Here is an 18,570-nt window from a genome sequence, read left to right as displayed (position 1 = left end):
ACCAACTGAGCTACCCAGGTGTCCCTCCTCACAATATTTCTAATAACATTCTTTTCCCTAGCTTACTTTATGTTTCAATATAGTATATAATACATATAACATACAAAGTGTGTGTTAATCTACTGTTATTGATAAATCTTCCAGTCAACAGTAGGCTATTAGTAGTTAAGTTCTGGAGGAATCAAAAGTCAAATACAGAGTTTTGATTGCATAGGAGTCAGCTCCCCTAATCCTTGCATTGTTCAAGGGTCGACTGTACTAGGAAATGAGAAAGAGAAGACATTGTAATTGGACCACAGATTTAGGTCAGAGCTTCCTGGCAATTAAGACAAAAAGCTTTACAGAGCTCTTGTGATAGAACTGAAAGAAAGCATTCCAATTCACCTCTGAGCAACCATGGGAATGTGGTTTGTTTGGTTCATGACCCAAGGGAAACACAGAGAAAGTCTTCAATAAGAACTTTTACAAAACAGGGGTGCCTGAATGGCTCAGTTGGTTGAGCATCTGACTCTCCATTTCAGCTCAGGTCATGATCTCACAGTTCGTGAGATTGAGCCCCATGTCAGTGCAGAGCCTGCCTCAGAACCTCTGTCTCCTTCTCTCTTTGCCCCTCACGTTTGCTTTCTCGCTCTCTCTCTCAAGATAAACATTAAAAAAAATTTTTTTAAGAACTTTTATAAAACATAGACTTTCCATACAGCCATTTCTTAACTTCATATATAAGCAAGGACTTCTAATTTACAGAGATGGGACAAAAATTAACAATTTATATGTAGCTGTTTGGATATAGGATACTGGGATAAAATGTACTGATGTTTTTGAGGAAATTATTGTCAATACCCTTAGGTGATACCTCTTGAAAATCTGCCATCTTACGTCATGTCTAGAGCTATATCTCAAAATTGAGATTAGCAGGGGTACCTGGGTAGCTCAGTCACTTAAAGCGTCAACCCTTGACTTTGGCTCAGATCATGATCTCATGAATCATGGGTTCAAGCCCCATGTTGGGCTTTGTATTGATAGTGCAGAACCTGCTTGGGATTATCTCTTCCTCATTCTCTCTGCCCCTCCCCATTCTCTTCACATTCTCTCTCAAAATAAATAAGCTTTAAAAAAACTGAGATGAGTAAACTTCTGAAATGCTAATGTATGTATATTCTACATTACTGACTGAAAGGAGATCAATATATGCTATTTCAATGACCAAGAGCAATTTTGCTCCCCAAGGGACATTTGCCAATGTCTGAAGACACTTTTGGTTGTCATCTCTGGGGAGCTGCTACTGGCACCTAGTGGGTAGAGGCCAGGAATACTCCTAAACATCCTATAATGCATAAAACACACTCCTCACAATAAAGAATTCCTTAATCTGAAACATCAATAATCCCAAGGTTGAAAAACCCTGCTCTAGATCAAAGGGTCTTCAAAAAATTTGCTCACGCACTCCCTTAAATGGCTTTCTACAAATAGGTACTCCCTTACACATTTTAAATTGATATCTAAAGTTTTTCATCATGGATTTAAATGGTTGGAAAAATATAATTTCCAGCATATTATAAATACTGCCATTAAAATTTAAATATTATAGCACTCTTTACAATGGAATCTAAATACCACAGCAATTTTTAAAATATAATTTATTGTCAAACTGGCTCACCCAGTGCTCATCCCAACAAGTGCCCTCTTCAATGCCCATCACCCATTTTCCCCTCTTCCCCACTCCCTCATCCATCCTCAGTATTTAAGAGTCTGTCTCTCTCTCTCTCTCTCTCTCTCTCTCTCTCTCTCTCTCTCTCGTGCGCGCGCTTTTTTTTTTTTTAAGATCATGAGCAGGGGAGGGACTGAGAGAGGAACACACAGAATCGGAAATAGGCTCCAGGCTCTGAGCTGCCAGCAGAGAGCCCAATACGGGGCTCAAACCCACGAACTATGAGATCATGACCTGAGCCGAGGTCCGACATTTAACCAACTGGGCCACTCAGGCGCCCTAACAGTCTCTTGTAAATACCACAGCAATTGAATAGCCATCTACCCAACAAAGGATATAAAAAAGCAACTATTTAAAATTCAGAAATTTTACATCAATTTTAGGAAAAGTAAACATATAATATTTGATGTTGTGGAAATCAATTCCTTTAAAGACACCTGTTATGGGCTGAATTATGCCCCCCCCAACCAAAAGGTATGTGTAAGTACTAACCCTTAGTACCTCAGAGTGTGACCTTATTTGGAAATGGGGTCTTTGCAGATTTATCCAAATTAAAATAAGGTCATAGGGTGGGCCCTAATCCAAGACGACTACTGTCCTAAATAGGGGAAATTACACTCATACACACAGGGAGAAGATGATATGAAGACATGCAGGGAGAATGCTATATGAAGGCAGAGGCAGAGACCAGACTGATGCAGTTACAAGTTTGGGAACACCAACAATTGCCGGCCACCATCAGCGGGTCAGAAGAGGGAAGGAAATTTGCCACCCAGAGTTTGAGAAGGAGCCCTGACATTTGATTTCAGATTTCTAGCCTCCAGAACCGAGATAGTAAATGTCTGTTGCTTTAGGGCATCTACTCTGTAACACTGTTATAATAGTCTTAGGAAAGTAATTCAACAATTATACCTGTTTACCTCTTGGATAGCTCTGTCTACCTCCAGGAGTACATGCACAAGGGTTTTAGGCATCAGACATATAAATCAAAGAGATGTCTGGTTTAAAAAGTTAGCTTTTTGCCTTCATGAGGACCATTCTTTCTTCATAAAGAAGTGATCTGCAAGAAATCGATAAACACAAGCTTTCCCTCAAAATGTACCTTTAACTTTTTTTAAATCCTCAAAGCAGTAAGTTCTGGCGTGGCTGTGCCATAAAACAGAATTCTACTGCTAAATTTTGGATAGTTTTCCTCAGAATGTATCACCTTGCACTTACTTGCTCAGTTCGAACCTATCACTACTTGTCTTACAGCCTTGTGAGCTCTTCCTGCAGACTACCTGAAATCAGATCTTAAAGAGAGAGCTGCAATGTGAAACACTGTAATTGTGATTCCAGTTGGCGTTATTGTCCAATACACCTTCCCTAATGCACTGGTTTTAGAGATGACAGTTTCCTATACATTTTATTTTTAATTTTGTTAACATTTTATTTTTATTTTTGAGAGAGAGACACACACAGATGGTGAGCAGAGGAGGGTCAGAGAGAGGGAAACACAGAATCAGAAACTGGCTCCAGGCTCCGAGCTGTCAGCACACAGCCAGACGCGGGGCTTGAACCTATGAACCATAAGATCATGACCTGAGCTGAAGTCTGCAGCTTAACCGACTGAGCCACCCAGGTACCTGGCCTATACATTTTAAAAGATCAGGTGAGTTGTAAAAATGCCTCATTAAAATGTTAAATAGTAAGAAATCACACCTTTCCATTTTTAGTTAGCTACTATTAATTGTTTGAATACCCTATTTTGTAATCTTAGTTTTCAATGATATTTTATCATTTCTATTATAAGAAATGATTTGTATTTGACATGAGACATAGAAGAGAAAAATGCCCAATGTTCTGGGCTCAGAACCTCAGGAAAGCAACCAACAGTGCTACAGTGCTCCCAGAAATTTGAGAGAAGCATACAAATTATTTTAAAGTATGAAAACTATGTACTTTAGTAAGAAAGGATAAGCTGTTGCTCCAAATATAGAGAGATTAATGTGAAAATAAAATAAAAGAAACATCAATGTTGATTTAATAAAAAATCTTTGAATTGACAGAGAAATCTGGGTTTTACTCCAAACTGTCACTCAGCTACATTGCTCCTTTGAGAAAATTACAAAACCTCACTAATCCTTATTTTTGTCATCTGTGAAATGTGGATAATACTCTTATAATGCTCAAGCATATGGTGTAAAGCATGGTACTTGGTTACAAAAATTGTTCAACAAGAATTGGGTTCCCTACTCTCGTAAATTAGAGAACTTCAGTATTGAGAAAACTAAGAGAATGAATCTGACATGAGAAATGAATATAACACTGTAAGTGGCAGTACTAGTAATGGAAGATTTTGTGTAATGAAATTAATCAAAAGGAGTCCACAACGCTAGAGTTTGTTTTCACATACTTTATGGTAATTTCTTTTGACTCTTTTTTTTTTAAGTAATCTCTACACCCAACAAGGGGCTTGAACTCGTGACCCCGAAATCCAGGGTTGCATGCTCTACTGACTGAGCCAGCCAAGTGCCTCATTGACCCTTATTTATAATAATCCTATCAGTAGGCAAAACTTTTCTTTCACAACATGAAAACTGAGATTTTAAGAATTTAAATGAGGGGGCACCTGGATGCCTCAGTCAGTTTCGCGTCCGACTTCGGCTCAGGTCATGATCTCGCGATTTGTGGGTTTGAGCCCTGCATCAGGTTCTGTGCTGACAGCTCAGAGCCTGGAGCCTGCTTTAGATTCTGTGTCTCCCTCTCTCTCTGACCCTCCCCCACTCATGCTCTGTTTCTGTCTCAATAATAAACATAAAAAATGTTTTTTAAAAATAAAATAAAGTGGCTGTACCAATTAAAAAAAAAGAAATTAAAGGAGTTGACAAAAGTTTCATAAGGAGGTAAGACTCTGTAAGTCCTAGGCTAACACTTACTACTTCTTCATCAGTACTCTTCCCATGACACCATAATTCCACGTTTACACTGATTTCAGGAACAAGCAAAAATAAACAAATCAATATAATGAGCCTAGGGAAGCCAGTTACCAATACATGTTAACTGGTAGACAAAATTAAGCAACATGCTATAAGCCTGAAAACTACGCAATTCATAGCTTTCCTGTAACGTTTTATTCTGGCCAATGTTTATGATTTAGATGGATCAATATAAACTGGTAAGCAAAGGAGACAGTATTTCTCAGTTATCAAAAGTAGCACTGCTTTTTACATGGAAAAAAACTATCAGAAATAATAAAGTTTCATAACAGTGAAAAGGAATGACCCAGAGAGTAGGTGGTTGGGGATCCTACTCTGGTTAACACCATCCCTCTGGACTATAGCCTTGATCCATCAGATTTAGGGGTCAAAACCTGATCTTAGGATCCTGTACTGGAAAAAAAAATGCTATAAAGGCATTACTTAAGGTCATTTAGTAAAGTGAGAATATGGATAATGAAGTATTTGTATTAATATTAAATTTACTGAAATTTACAACAACTAGAATCTCTCTATTCATAGGAAAAACACACATAGTTAAGGACAAAATATATACAAATTCAGAGAGAGAGACAAGAGCACGTATGAACACACAATGAGAAAGCAAGAATAATGTGTTAACAACTGGTGAATGTGGGCAAAGGATGTGTCAGTGTTCTTTGTCCTATTCTTCCTACAACTTTTCTGTAAGCTTAAAATTATCTCCAAAGAAAGTCTAACAATGACATACTCTTTTTTTTTTTAACTTTTTGTATGTTTTTATTTATTATTGAGACAGAGAGAAACAGCATGAGGGGAGGAGGGTCAGAAAGAGAGGGAGACACAGAATCGGAAGCAGGCTCCAGGCTCTGAGCTGTCAGCACAGAGCCCAACACGGGGCTCGAACCCACCAACATGAGATCATGACCTGAGCCGAAGTCAGAGGCTTAACTGACTGAGAGATCCAGGCGCCCCACAATAACATATTCTTTGCATAACTTATTTATGTTGTTAGAAGTTAAGATTAATAGTTATCCATTAGGGCAGAATAGGGACTAAAAAAGAGCATGAGGGGGCTTTTAGCATGTTGATAATATTTCTTGATTTGGAAAGTCACAAACATGTTCAGTTTGAAAACTTTCCTATATGTGTACTTTCCTATAAATACGTTTCAATAAAAACTGAAGAAAGTGAAGAACTGCCAAAGGATCAGAGCAAAACTTTCTGGAGATGGGGTCAGTTGTAGTTCACTGATCAGAAAATTGCAAACGCTTGAGGTACCTGGGTGGCTCAGTCAAATGAGTGTCCAACTCATGATTTCGGCTCAGGTTGTAATCCCAGGGTTGTGGGATCAAGTCCCATGTTGGCCTCTGCGCTGAGCGTGTAGCCCCTGAAGATTCTCCCTCTCTCTCTCTCCCTCTTTTTCTCTCCCCCTCTGCCCCTCTCCCTGACTCATGCAAGCATCCTCTCACTCTTTCTAAAATAAAAGAATGCAGGGTGCCTGGATGGGCTCAGTCACTTCAGGGTCCAACTTCGGCACAGGTCATGATCTCCTAGTTCCGTGAGTTTGGGCCCTACATTGGGCTCTCGGCTGTCAGTGTGGAGCCTGCTTCAGATCCTCTGTCTCCCTCCCTCTGCCCTTCTCTTGCTTGTACATGCTCTCTCTGTCAATCTCTCTCTCTCAAAAATAAACATTAAAATATTTTAAATAAAAAATTGAAAAAAAACTGAAAATAGTTGCTTATGTAGGTCTGTATAATCTAGACAGAACACTCTTTGAGGGCAGAAATTATGTCTTCTTTCATACAACAATACACCTGGTAGAAGCCTGCCATGTAATTCTTTCTCAATAAATACAGTAAATAATTTCTCAATAAATAATAAATATTCCATAATATAAATTAATTTTCACCAAGGTAACTGTTTTGATCTATTTATTTTAATCAATTATTTATTATGAATAATTTCTCAATAAGTAAATACACTTGTTAGTTGGCATTGGGTCGAGAATCTTTTTTGTTTTTGTTTTTTAACTTTTAAATGCTTATTTTGGTGGGGGGAACAAGTGCAAGTAGGGGAGGGGCAGAGAGAGAGTGGGAGACACAGAATCCAAAGCAGGGTCCAGGCAATTAGCAGTCAGCACAGAGCCCAACACGGGGCTTGAACTCACAGAACTGCAAGATGGAAACTACAAGATTGTGATCTGAGCGAAGTTGAATGCTTAACCAACAGAGCTACCCAGCCACCACACTCTCCTTTTTTTATTGTAAGAGTTTATTTGTGCAAAAATCATTTCGAATTGGGCAGTACCAAACCAGAAGTGGTTAGAGTGCTTTGCCCCACCCGTAGGAGGCAGTTAAAAGATTTCTATAGAGAATTAGTGGAAGCAAAGCAAGGAAACTGACTGGCTATACCTTAAGAATTTACCTTATTTGGAAAGGTCTCACTGACTTTCTGTGATTGGTGTCCTTAGGTTTATTTTGTAAACTGAAGTCTCTATGTGACACAAATGTTATAGTAGTTTCAGGTGTATAACATAGCGATTAGACAAGTTTCTATGTTAACGCTCCTCAGTGTAGCTACCATCTGTTCCATACAACGCTACTACACTACCACAACTTCCCTGTGCTTTTTTGTCATACCTGTGACTTAATTAATTCCATAACTGGCAGCCTGTATCTCTAGCTGAGAACCATTTTAAGGTCATATTAATTTACTGTCACAGTTGAATTACTTTGCCTTTGGTATCAATTCCTCTATCATGAAACTCCCCTCTTTGTAAAACATTGTTCTTATTCATATGTAGTCAGAAAGTGCTGGTGAAGAAAATTAAACTTGGTTTGAGAATTCTGTTAATAGTCTTTCACATACAGAGTGAAAAAACAGAGGAAGAAAAGTCTTGGCTGGAGGTTGAGAGAAATCATGTCACTTTCCACAACTCTAATATTGTTCTCCTCTTAATCAGTTCCATGTTAGGACCCAAAAACATATTTCAAGGGTCATTTTGATGTCCTCTCTGACCAGGACTTAGAAGCATTTCACTAGGACTACTTTACTAGCTTTTGTGAGTTTTGTAAGTTGCAATTAAAAGAAACTTCCTGTGGACAGACACAGCCTCAGGAGTGTTGGACTAGTATCTAGTTGAGTAGAATCCATCCCAGCTCTCAGCTAGGTAACCTGTGTCACATATGCAGAAGCCCTGTGACTTGTATGTGTCTCAAAAACTTTAGTTTCTTTTTAAAACCATGGTAACGATTTTAAGTCATTTATTAATCTACATATGTTCTCACATTCAGTAAGGCACTTGGTTTATTCTCTCCAAAAGAAATTTCATATCATTCCCTTTCATAGAAAGTCTTCCTTTTATGCTCCTGTAGCTCTTCACTTACATCAGCGAGGCCATGATGGTACCATAACACCAAGTCTTTTTACTTTCTAGTATTCTGATCATTGATTTTGTAGATTTATAAACTTACTTACCAATAATTGCACAAGTGGATTCAAACTTATTTTATATAAGATATACCTAAATGGAGGCCAAAGCTCTTTGGGACAGAAACTATTCTTTTTAGTTGCATAATTTCCTTCAAACTCCTCATACCTGCAAAGAATTCTACAGGCTAGGGGTGCCTGGGTTGGTTAAGCATCCAACTGATTTGAGCTCAGGTCATGATCTCACGGTTCCTGAGATTGCACCCCATGCTGACAGCACGAAGCCTGCCTGCTTCTTAATTTAGTTAGATACTGGAATCACAATAATATTCACAGATTTCTGACATCTTTCCCATAAATGGTTAAGTATCTTGAAAGCTGAGTCTTCTTTATGCACGTTTACTCTATTGTCTGTGTTCCAAAAGCAGAATATAAAAGACTGAACTGTAAAACAGGCAGATCAGAGTACACTTCTAAATTAACTAAAAAAAGGAGGGGATTCCTTGTAAAGTTAAGCAATATCTGCTATACAAATCATATAAACACATATATATGTGCATACGTATATACACACATATATATACATACATATATGTATGTAACCTACAAATCATGTATTTACGTATGTATGAAACCTATAACTTTATATGGTAAAATTTCATACCTTCAGAGTAGTAACTAAGTGCCATTAACAAAAGTTTAACACAACTTATTTACAAATATTTTTGTTGACTATAATTGGGCTAGTAGTGTGCCAAAGTATAAAGATATAAAAAGATAAAAGAACTGCTTTTTCAAATATATACAAATTCAGGGGTGCCTCGGTGGCTCAGTCAGTTAAGGCTCCAACTCTTGGTTTCAGCTCAGGTCATGATCTCATGGTTCCTGAGTTTGAGCCCGGCATTTGGCTCTGCGCTGACAGTGTGGATCCTGCTTGGGATTCTCTCTCCGTCTCTCTGCCCCCACCCCGCTGGTGCTGTCTCTGTCTCCCTCAAAATAAATATGTACTTTATTAAAAAATAAAAAATAAAATAAAATATATACAAATTCATAATCAAGAGGTGAATTATCTGAGTATGTTGAAAAACATGAAAGTTTTCTGCTGTAAGGAAATAATTCCTTCAATCTCATTTTTATATAAAGAGTCTGTTTAGGAGATTTTACTTACAAAGAAAACATCAATTACTGCCTTATTTCCTACCTAATACATAACATAATCAGTATTCAATAAATGCTCTTTCCTCAAAATAATACCATGTAATGGCCATCATTATGTATCATGCCAAATAAGGTTACATAGTTCCAACATATATCTGCCTCCCTTCCAACATATACCCCTTTGGAAGAAAAGACTAAAGAGAACAATTTATTAGTTTTTATCTGGCATTCCACATATTTTAGAGTAACAGAAGCTCCCCCAAATTAGGCTGAGGGTGGTATCTATTACCAAAACATCTCTATAGGAAAATACTAAAACAAACAAACAAAACTGATACATATTTAAACTCCTAACTATATTGTTTTCATAATTAGGATGTACCTAAGCATATTTCACAAATGCAAAATATGGGTGATATGCTTCTTATTGGAACTTACTGGGCTACAAGTCTCATTTCAAGTTCTTTTCAAGTAATGAAAAATTTAACATAGGAAGCACCTTTGCATACACAGCTTGGTAAATAAAAGAGAAAGCTGATTTCAAAGGTTTTAAAAACAATAAGTGAAAATATAAAACTCAAAGTTCATATAATTAATAAAATTCTTCTTGAATTAAATAGGAACAACCCCTAGCCAGTTCTCCAATTCTAAGCTGTTCTGGAAGCTGAATAATGTGACTAACTCAAGAAAAAGCACATATTTATTACTTTTAGTAGTCATACAATGATTTATGAAACAATGCCTTAAAAATTATTTTTAAAAACATGTTTCTGGAAGTCTTACCATGAGCTGTGTAGTTTGTACAGTTAACTGGTTCTTGTGTAGCATCATTTATTTTTGGATCTTTACAAATATATGTGAGAAAAGTTAAGGAAATATGAATGACATTTTAACACAAACTATTATCATTTTCTCTTTAATATCATGTATTATATAGTCATGTTCCTTTTCACATGTAAAAAAAAGCTGTTACTTGGTCCAGAGCAACAAGTACAACCACAAATATACTTTTAGTGTCACCAAGTAACAAGTGAACATTAATTTATTACAGGAAAAGTATATTAACTTAATACACATTAAAAGCTCTAACTAAGGATGCCATCCTTAAACAACATCCTTCCCACAAACCATTAAAGAAAATGAAAACCCTTACCAAATTAGTCTAAGAAAGCTTTAGGTTAAAAAAATCAGTTTCAAGATATCTGAACTAATTTATGGGGCCCCATTGTATTTATTGTCACATATATAACTTCATGTAACACAAATAACCCTGTGAGGTGAATTCTATTATTCCCACATTACAGAAGCACAAACTGAGGCTCAAAGTTTGAGAGATGTGTCCAAAGTCATGTAAGCGATAATGAGTAAAATCAGGTTTCCTGATTCCAAGGCTAGAGAGAGCACTTTCCATCAGACTGTAGGGAAAATAGTTCCTTTAGATGTGTCTACATTGTCTCCCCAATGTAGGATTGGGGATTTCAAGCTTTTGATAATAGGTATAATAATCATCCTTCAATAGATGTTCAAAACACCTGTACACAGCTTTTGTTCCTAAAGTATTTGACTTAAGACGGGATAAGGTGTTCACAAGGTGTCTCTAGAAACAGGGAACCTACTGACATCTGTTTAAGGTTTTTTTTAAACACTACTGGAAACCCAACTTCATGAGGAATAACAGATATTTTCCCATTATCATCACGAAATGCTCAACCACTTCTCTCTAGAGTTCAAGCCATCCAGCTCTTCATACAATCTAATTACTTCCTTAGACAGAATCATCTGCCATTCTTGCCAAAAAAAGACTCAACTTACTAGGTCAGTGATTCTCAAACTCCAAGCACAAGAGTATTCAGCAAATTAGAGCTATTATGTAAACATCTAACAATGGCTGCCTCTCCCCAACTCATATAAAAATACTATAGAATTTCCATAATTTTAAAATTTCGTCTAGTAGAATCTTTCTTTATCTCTGGCTTCTCTTACTAATGTTTGTTCTACAATTTGTATAAAACGATCTAATATTGTACAAAAGTAGCTATTATGACTGTAACTCCCATTTCATACTGTTCCTCCCTTTATCAGAGCTACTACAAAGAAGAAAGCCACTTAACCCCTTTAACCTCAGTTTTCTCATCTGTAAATAAATAAACCAGAAGTCCCTACTATGTGTCAGGCGTTGTTCTATGTGATTTACTTGCACTAACTTATTACAACAGACTTTTAAGTTGGTACCATCGTTATCTACATTTTTACTAAAGAGAAAACACAGTTTGGATCATTTGCCCACGGTTACAAGGCAAATAAGGAATTTGGCCCTGACAGTCCGGCATCTGTCGGAGTTTTAGAATGACAGAAGGCAAAACACACAGACTTAACGATAAATGGGCCACATACACTGGCTTTATCGTTATTAACTACTTATTTGTCTCCTCTCTCCTCAAGTCAGCAAACTTTTGGGGTAGAGCCTATTAACCGTTTTATTGTTCGTGCCTAGACAGGGCCTGGCATACTTCAGGATTTAGGTGTTGGTGGAACAAATAAGCTCGCCGGTAAAAACAAAACAAAACAAAGGAAACTAAAACTAGGTGGTTCAGAAAAGGAAGGGCCCAAAATCCGTAAAATCCCGAGGAAATCACAGGGTGACCGCTGTGCTTCCCACCCCCACATCTCTTTTCACCTCCCGGAGCCCATCGGTCATTAGATGCCACAAGTCACCGATCCCTTCGGCACAACCCTGGCCCAGGTAGAAGGCCGCGACCCACTCACAACCCCTGATCTACCTCGCCCCCAAGGCAAGGGGGGGGGGGTCCTCACAGAGGATATTGTCCCAATTTGAGATCCTCGCACTTAAGCGTCTCCTCGCCACCAGCGGCGGCAATGGCAGCGGCTCCCCAAGGTCCCTTGGTGACTGACACGAACCACAGGACACCTAGTAGCCGGGCGACCACTGTCTCCGGAGCAGGCGGCCTGGAGGGCCAGGCGGCCGCCATGCTGGGAACCGGCACGACCCCCACCTCTTCCGGTTCCGCCTTTGACTAGGCGGGGGCGGGAGAAAGGCGGAGAGAGCGAGGCTCTTAAAGGGACCTTGTCTTAGCTAGAGGCAGGTTGTTTTCCGTGCGGGGCAGGGGATTTGCCTGGGACAGTTTGGATTTGTCTTTGAAATCCCGAAGAAGGTCCGCTTTGAGAATCTCGGCCCTGCGTCCACTGCTTCCTCCCCAGCTAACCCTGCTGTGACTTTCTGTCTACAAATGTGCCAGCGGCGCCCAGCGATTTGTTAAGCGCTTTACAAACATTATCTCGGTTGGTCCTGGTCGGATTTGGGTTTACAGATAAGGAGCCAGGCTCAAAGACGCTAAAAAGCATGTCGACCTTAGTCACTGAATTGGAATCAAATTGATGTTTGCTCGATTTCACAATCTGTGCTCTTACTGTTATATAATAACCTACCTGTTCGCTTAGAGAAGAATTTGTGGAAGGCTCTTACACAGAACTTAAGGACTCCCTAACAAAAATAGGCATTACACTTTTATTTTTAATAGTGGACATATATTTGAGAGAGTGGGCCTATATGAAAAGGAGATTTAAGATTTTACTACTACACTAAGTAAAAAGTTGAAATTTTTTCTCCCTCCATCTTTTCCTTCTGAATTTTTATATATTCTAAAAGTTCTGTAGTAAGCCTATCTTTTATACTAAGCAACACATTAACTTTTTTTAGTGAACGTTTAAGCCATTTTCTCTAACATAACAATATTTGATTTGATGCCTCCTCATTCATAGTAGCATTAATTTTGAAGAATTGGATTCTGCAGTGATTCTCAAATTTGAGGGAGCATCACAGTTACCTGGAAGATTTCTTAAAACACCAAGGATGGACCCCATCCTCAAGTTTCTGATTCTGAAAATCTAGGATGGGGCAGAATAATTTGCATTCTAACAAATTTCTAAGAGGTGCTGAGATTGCTAGAGAGCACAAACTTTGAGAAGCATGGGCTAATGTATTATGAGAAGTATCGCTTTGGAATAGGAGGACATGAAATTACTACAGTAATATTTTAGTACTGTAACAACATTTAAAACTCTCCTTAAACCAATTTTTCAGCATTATTATGCTATTTTTATTTCTTTAAAGATTTTATTTAAGTAATCTCTAAACCCAAGGTGGGGCTGGAACCTGCAATCCAGAGATCTAGAGACCCATGCTTCACTGACTGAGCCAGCCAGGTGCCCCTAAGTTATTTTTAAATTAAAATATTTATGCTTATTTAAGATTTAAGTGATAAGAAGTTAAAAATGTACTAGTTCAATTTTTTTTAATGTTTATTTATTTTGGGAGGGGCAAAGAGAGGAGGGGAGGAGGGCAGAGGATCTGAAGCGGGGTCTGCACTGACAGCAGAAACTCACAAACCTGTGATCATGATGCCAAAGTCAAACACTCAACCGACTGAGCCACCCAGGTGTCCCTTTACTAGCTCAGTTTTTAAACTTCCTTTTTTTATGTGAACTTCTTTTTTTTCTCTCTCTCTTTACTTCCTCTATCCTTTCCTTTTTTCCTTTTCTTTATTTCCCTCTCTTCCCCTCCATAGAAATATTTGTCAAGCATTCACTATGTATCCAGGCATTAAGCAAGACCCTACAGACTTCAAAAATGAAGAGACAGGAACCCAGTAATTTAAATACTTCATGTTTCCTAGGGGACAAGAGAAACAATTAAAGTACTATTTGATAATTGTTAAAAAGAGAACACATAGTAGTGACGGGGCACCTGGGTGGCTCAGTTGGTTAAGTGTCTGACTCTTGATTTCAGCTCAGGTCATGATCTCAGGGTCATGAGATCAAGCCCCACGTTGGGCTCAGCATTGAGCTCAGAGTTGGGTTCTGCACTAGACCTGAAGCCTATTTAGAAAAAAAAAAGTGCACTCTAGAAAACTAACCATTAACTTCAAGTTAAAATAATACCAATAATATATGTAATATATAGCTCAACCACCATCCTGAGATAAAATTTAGCAAAGGGGTTGAGATCAAGGATTAGCTACACATATTAACTGCTACACATATTATCTGGTAATAAAAGACAGTAACTTTGCATATTGATTTTGATACTCTCAAAATATTCTTGTTTGATTTTCGAAATTTAATCTAAAATAATCAGAAAGTAAAAGGAAGACTTTCCAGTCTGAGTTTATTGAAATTGTAACAAAATTAGGTATTTTCCTGCTGACTACAGGAATATTGCTGATATTTGTATTTGTACCATTTTTCATATAGATTTGAACAATTAACTATTTGAAAATGCTATGTTTTGCTGATTAATCCCATCACAAAATCTGTTTTTATGGTTCTAGTGATTATCTTCATTCTCTTTTGCAATGTATAAACTGAAAAGAACAAAAGAGTCTCCTGTGAAAGTAAAGAAACGATACAAAATTTTTAACTCTTGGGGCACCTAGGTGGCTCAGTCAGTTAAGCAGCCGATTTTAGCTCAGGTCATGATCTCATGGTTCATGGGATCAAGCTCTGCATCAGGCTCTGTACTGACAGCTCAGAGCCTGGAGCCTGCTTCTGATTCTGTGTCTCCCTCTCTCTCTGACCCTCCCTGCTCACACTCTGTCTCTCTCAAAAATAAATAAACGTTTAAAAAAAAGTTTTTCTTAAACCAAAATTTTTAACTCTTAAAATGATGGTACACTTAAAAATTCACTTTCCAGGTCACTACCAGCATTCTCCATCAAAAATACAAATAAATAAACAAAAAAACATATTCAGTTTCTCTTCTTATTGCCCCTTAATCTATATTCTTGTGGCTCAGTAAAATACATTATTTCTTTGCACACATGGTCTCAGATCACATGAGTACCACATCTTGTAGTTCAGTTAAGTTCTTGAATCTCAATGCCAAATTGTTTTGTGACATAATAATTATATAGAATTCTAGGTGTGCCTGAGTGGTTCAAGCATCCAACTTCGGCTCAGGTCATAATCTTACGGTTCGTGGTTTCAAACCCTGTGTTGGGTTCTGTGCTGACAGCTCAGAGCCTGAAGCCTAATTACATTAACAGATAGTTTCACTCATCGCAACCTGGGGCACCTGGTTGGTTCAGTGAGTAGAGCATGTGACCCTTGACCTCAGGGTTGTGATCTGGAGCCCCACATTTGGTGTAGAGATTACTTAAAAAAATGAAATCTTGGATTTAAAAAAAAAAGAGAGAAAAGAGGAAACCAACCTGACTTCTGTTTCCGTCCATTAGGACAGAAACGCTGAGATAAAAGACTGTTACCTTCCAAAAAATTGTCTTTTTCATTTGACTGTGATGGGCAATTTTTTCTCCTGGTGATAAATTCATAATATCAAGGCTCTGGTAGGGTTTTTTTTTTTGTAGTTTTATTTATTTTTAATAATCTCTACACCCAACATGGGGCTCGAAATCAGGAGCCCCAGATCAAAAGCAGCTTGCCCCTCCCACTGAGCCAGCCAGGTGCCTCTAGGAGATATTTATTATGGTCGGCTGAATATTTGGAATTCTACCATATCCATGCTGCTGTCTCTCAAGTATTTCTGATTGTGTCCTCTCTGTACACCAGTCTAACTGCCTACTATCCAATTAACTTTGACTCATCACTTCGTAAGGCCAACTCTATGCCAAGTATATTTCATCTTGAATGTCAAATGTAGGCTCTAAAAACTGACTCTCTCAGAATCTGCTTCTCAAAAACCAAAATGGAATAAGTTGGCTTTTCTCAGTTTCACCACCCATGTCCCTTCTATCGGGTTCAAAATTTAGAATACTCTTTACATTGTAGTTTTCTCCTTATTCTTTAGTAATCCCTTTATCTAATTAATCAGTAAGCTGCCAATATTTTTAAGTGTTCATTTTTTTCAATCCTATATATTTTTTTTTTTAGGTGTGACTCAGCTTCGTTCACAAGTCATAGACTGCTTTACAGGAACGTTTTTTGGTTTTGTTTTTTTTTTTTCTAGTGAAATGTCACAGTTTTATTATTCAGTGCTGTATATTGTATTTTATAAAGAGGTAATCGTCAGGGTACCAGGTCTACGGGGAGCTGCGCAAAATAGGGAACGCTTCACGAATTTGCGTGTCACCCTCGCGCAGGGGCCATGCTAATCTTCTCTGTATTGTTCCAATTTTAGTATGTGTGCTGCCGAAGCGAGCACCAATCCTATATTCTTAACCCTATTTCGGGTTATTAATCATTTCCCATTTACCTTGCTATTATGATTTCTTCCTTTCCTCTCTCTCTTTTTTAAAATGTTTATTTTTGAGAGAGAGAATGAGAGAGACAGAGTGCCCACAAGTGGTGGAGGGACAGAAAGACAGGGGGAGACATAGAACGTGAAACAGACTCCAAGCTCTGACCGATCGATGCAGAGCCTGACAGTGAGCTTGAACCCACTAGCTTCGAGACCATGACCGAGCTGAAGTCTGACGCTTGGCCAACTGACCCACCCAGGTGCCTCCTCTCCTTTTTGTTTAAATGTTATTTTATTTTTGAGAGAGAGAGAGAGCACGAGCGAGGGAACGGCGGAGAAAGAAGGGGACAGAGGACCTGAGGTGGGCTCCTTGCTGACAGCAACAAGTCTGAAGTGGGGCTCCAAATCAAGAATACTCGTTGAGATCAGGACCTGAGCCAAAGTCAGACACTCAACCCTAAAGCCCCCTTCCTCTTTTTGATTCTAGACCCTCTCTCCAAGTTTGTCAATTCATTTTTTATACTGCTTCTGGTTAATCTTTCATCAAAAAAAGGAAAACCTGTATCATATTCAAAATCTTACTCAAAATCCTATATAAGTTCCTTGGCATTGTTGACCTCAAAAATAAAGTGGCCAGTTATTTTGCTAGTAAAAAACAATTTTTCCCTCAGAAATAGCAGAATTGCAATTTGAGACTTGCAAGCTATAGTAAACTATAGTCAAATCAGGAGAACAAAAGAGATGAATGTTACTCTTCAGGGAGAAAAGAGAAAATTGGGAGGGTTTGTTTTGAGTAGAGGTCCGTTGGAGAAAAGTAGAGTTTGGGGTGATGGCAGTTACTCACTGGTTGGGCTGTTGCTGGGTGAGGAGAAAAATCTTCTTGCTGAGGTTGTAAAGTAGACTTCTTTGGGGGCTCTGGAATTGACCTTAGGTTAATAAAGCATGAGTGCTTCTTCATTGGGTCTCTCGCCTCTATTTTAAATGATGTATCCTTTATTCAGGTATACAGTATTTACCCAAAGGAGTTGAAAACTTATGTCCACCCAAAATCCTGCACATAAATGTTTATAGCAGCTTTATTCATACGTGGCCAAATTTGGGAGCAGTTCTTTACGATGTTCTTTAGTAGGTGTGCACTCTTCAGCAGCACAAATACTAAAATCAGAACAATAAAGAGAAGATTAGTTCAGCCCCCACACAAGAAGTCCTTTGTGGTGAATGTATAAACTGTGGTGCATCCAGACAATGGTATGTTATTTTTTGCTTAAAAAAAAAGAGCTATAAAGCTATTTGAAAACTTGGAAGAATCTTAAATGCTTATTTCTTAAAAATTTTTAAATGTTTTATTTATTTTTTTGAGAGAGACAGAGACAGAATGAGTGGGGGAGGGGCAGAGAGAGGGAAACAAAATCTGAAACAGGCTCCAGGCTCTGACAGCTCAGAGCCCCACATGGGGCTCCAACTCACCAACTGCGAGATCATGACCTCAGCTGAAGTTGGTTGCTTAACCGACTGAGCCACCCAGGTGCCCCAAAAGCTTATTTCTAAGTAAAAGAAGCCAATCTAAAAAGGCTATATACTATTTGATTCCAACTATCAGACATTTTGGAAAAGGCAAAACTACAGAGAGAATAAAAAGATCAGAGGCAGCCAGGAGGTTGGAGGTAGGGTGGAGAATGAATAGACAGAGTACAAGAGGAATTTTAAGGCAGTGAAAATACTCTGCATGATACTATAACTGTGGATACATGTCACGATGCATTTATTTAAACCCATAGAAGGTGCAATACCAAGAGTGAACCTTAATGTAAACAATGGACTTTGGGTGATTTTGATGTATCAATGGAGGTTTATTAATTGTAGCAGATACACCATTCTGGTGGGGAATATTGATAGAGGAGAAGGCTATGCATGTGTGGGACAAAGAAACATGGGAAGTCTATCTTCCTTTCAATTTTGCTATGACGCTAAAAGTTCTTAAAAAATAATTTCTAGAAAAATAGATACCGGTCATTAAATGTTAAGAGAGAGACATTCTATTCATAAAAATTTTAAAGTGGTTCATTAATTTCTTAGAGGTGAAGGATAAAGTCTCATAACAT

The 18,570-nt window shown here is 38.1% G+C and overlaps 1 protein-coding gene and 1 non-coding gene across 4 annotated transcripts in view; both read right to left on the bottom strand.

Moving 5' to 3' along the window:
* TM2D1 (TM2 domain containing 1) overlaps positions 1–12,290 on the bottom strand; it is a 41,081-nt gene extending 28,791 nt beyond the window's left edge. For 2 of the 3 annotated variants that reach the window (XM_029948590.1, XM_029948591.1), the window contains exons 1-2: positions 12,079–12,290; positions 10,039–10,112 (exon numbers count right to left, since the gene is read on the bottom strand). In XM_029948590.1, the coding sequence (XP_029804450.1) occupies positions 10,039–10,112; positions 12,079–12,245 (241 nt within the window). In that variant the 5' untranslated portion in view covers positions 12,246–12,290. The remainder of the gene's footprint in view (positions 1–10,038; positions 10,113–12,078) is intronic. The other variant, XM_029948588.1, reaches the window with a different exon arrangement.
* Positions 12,291–16,325: 4,035 nt separating this feature from the next.
* LOC115300498 lies at positions 16,326–16,432 on the bottom strand. Its single transcript, XR_003912671.1, has one exon. It is a non-coding gene; the product is annotated as a U6 spliceosomal RNA (small nuclear RNA).
* Positions 16,433–18,570: the final 2,138 nt, after the last annotated feature.

The sequence above is a fragment of the Suricata suricatta genome, chromosome 8, assembly GCF_006229205.1.
Source record: "Suricata suricatta isolate VVHF042 chromosome 8, meerkat_22Aug2017_6uvM2_HiC, whole genome shotgun sequence".
Lineage (NCBI taxonomy): Eukaryota > Metazoa > Chordata > Mammalia > Carnivora > Herpestidae > Suricata > Suricata suricatta.
This window is presented reverse-complemented; position numbering and strand designations above follow the sequence as displayed.